Source organism: Otolemur garnettii, unplaced genomic scaffold (genome assembly GCF_000181295.1).
Source record: "Otolemur garnettii isolate 467f Iridium unplaced genomic scaffold, OtoGar3 scaffold00082, whole genome shotgun sequence".
Lineage (NCBI taxonomy): Eukaryota > Metazoa > Chordata > Mammalia > Primates > Galagidae > Otolemur > Otolemur garnettii.
Window position 1 is genome coordinate 6754468 of NW_003852477.1, and position 2471 is coordinate 6756938.

The 2471-nt window shown below is 50.1% G+C and overlaps 1 protein-coding gene across 1 annotated transcript in view; it reads left to right on the plus strand.

Moving 5' to 3' along the window:
- The window catches only part of LARS2 (leucyl-tRNA synthetase 2, mitochondrial), a 165438-nt gene extending 163871 nt beyond the window's left edge, over positions 1-1567 (plus strand). Inside the window, exon 21 of the mRNA XM_023515923.1 lies at positions 144-1567. Coding sequence (XP_023371691.1) covers positions 144-410 — 267 coding nt within the window. The 3' untranslated portion in view covers positions 411-1567. The remainder of the gene's footprint in view (positions 1-143) is intronic.
- Positions 1568-2471: the final 904 nt, after the last annotated feature.

A 2471-nucleotide genomic window follows, 5' to 3' on the forward strand; every position in this document is an offset into this window, starting at 1 on the left:
GGCATGGCCACCCACGTGTGGCTCAGGGTCTGTCCCTCTCTGCGGGTTTCAGCATTAATCCTGTCCATCTGGTTGTGTTTCACCCTCTTGGGAAGGTGGGTGCTGAGTCCCTCCTTTCTTTGCCTCTTTTCCTTTCCCCCAAGAACACAGCAGTGCCCTTTGCAGGCAGGAGGTGTTGGTATGGGGCTGCTTGTCACTCTTCATCCCTGTTTGTCTCGACTTTTCCTCAGATCAACAACAAAGCCTGCGGCAAAATTCCTGTGCCCCAACAAGTCGCCCAGGACCAGGACAAAGTGCATGAACTTGTTCTCCAAAGTGAGCTGGGTGTCAGGCTCTTGCAAGGGCGGAGCATCAAGAAGGCCTTCCTGTCCCCCAGAACTGCCCTCATCAACTTCCTGGTACAAGAGTGACAGCAGAAGGCCTGTAGCCACCACAAAGGGCTCTGAGGAACCTGCTTCCAGGCCTGGGATGAGGGGAAGGGAAAAGACAAATGTCTTGAATGTTTCCCTTGGATTTATGACAGTCTGCAGTCAACAGGGTGCCTCTGTGGGGTGGCCGGGTGCAGGGTGAGGGCAGATAGGAGCTGTGAGGGAGGGCTCGTGCAGCCTGTCCCTCACCTCCTAGCTCCTTTGCAGGCTGGAAAGCCACCAGAGGTACTACTAGGTAGGAGCTGGAAGGAGAAGAGCACAGTGGCTCCCACACAGTCTAGGGGCTCCTAAGTCCTGGAATTGGCACTACCTGTGTGCTCCTGGGACAGTGTGGCCATCACTTTAAATTGGTAACCAAGCCTCTGGATCCTGGCAGATAGTCTCTTTGCCTTCAGGCTAGAGGAAGAAGCCATCTAGGCCATGTTCAGACATCAGTATGTGGAAGTAGACACTGGAATCTTCTGAAGCTACTCTGAACCAAAAGCAGAGAGTGCTGGTCTCGCTTCATGTCTCCCCATGTCCTCGGCTCTGTTATTTAGGCCAACCCCAGCTGGATGTACCTACCAGGCCTGTTCTGGATTGACACACAGGCCCTCAGCAACTCTAAGAGGAGCAGCGTGTCGTAACCACTCCCTTGGGCGTGAAATTTGCTGTGCTGTGGAGTAACATGGAACCAGGCTTCAGGCTGCTGGGTCCCGGTCTCGGAGCTCCACAGCAGCCCAGGAGGGATGCAGCAGGCCCCAGAGGGCTTACATGGGCCCCAGATGGCAATGTTGCCACAGTTGACAAAGCTCCCACAGCCAGTCATTAGGAAGAGCAAGTTTACCACAGAGGGATGGAACTGGTCCCCCAGGCACCGCCTCCTGTGTCCAAGCCACAGCAGTCTGGCTGCTGGGGAGATGGCCACGAATGGCAACCTCACGCCAGTGAGTTAGGCTCATCCTGGCTCATTTGTATGCGAAGTCAGCAGTTAGGTGCTCATACCAGAACTGGCCTAAGCCATTGGGTAGTATTTAATGGGGGAAAGGTGGGGGAATAATCCAGCCATTTTGTACTGCTAGAGATCTATGTTTGTTTTCTGATGCCATTTTTCTGTAATACCCTTAGTTATGGTCCCCCTGCAGTTCAAGCAGTTAATAGATGGCTTTTTTTAGTGTAATAAAATGTTTATCATCTTTGACTTTGGGATGTATGTGTGATCTTGGAATAGGCACCATATCCCAATTCTAGGAGTTAATGAGGAACAGAGTGAGGTATTCTGTCATCATCAGAAACATTGGCTACGTGCCCAGGCCCATGTGGGATGTTACAAGTGAGATGCACATGGTCCTTCTTGCTCTGGAACTCATAGTCCATGGTAGGCCACACTGATAAAGGCACCTTAGCATCAGCGATGAAGTCACTGGTTCTTAAATTTAATGCTATGCCTGGTCTCCATGGCAAGAAATTCCAATTTCATTGGTTTGGGGTGTGGCTTGGCCATCGGGAATCTTAAAAACTCCAAAGATGTGAGAACCAGTGGATAAATTAATGCATGTGAACAATGATTTCAGTCTGGATCTTTCTCTCCTTAACCTTCAGCTTGAATGGGAGGAGTTTGGTCTAAGACCTGACCAAGACTAGAAGAGAAGGCAGGGGCAGAGCTCTACAGCAGGTGTTTGAGATGTTCCTAGAGCGGTCATGTGGACATGGACTCAACTCTGTCATGTGTGATAGCAAACATGCATTAAATACAAGCAAATGTAGATATTTGGTATAACCGGGGAAGAGTGAATATTTCTCCTTGATTGTCTTGTTTTTCCCTTGGGTGAGCTAAGTGCTCTTGACCAGGATGAGAGTAGGAATCTCTTTATTTGCACATTATCTGTCCAGAGCAATGGGCCAATAACTCTGGCAGAGTTCTTTAGAGAACTTCCTCCAAAGCTTTGAAAACAAGAGCTCACTGGTACTGGTACTTACTAAGATATAGTATGTAGGGGCGGCACTTGTGGCTCAAAGGAGTAGGGCACCAGCCCCATATGCCAGAGGTGGTGGGTTCAAACC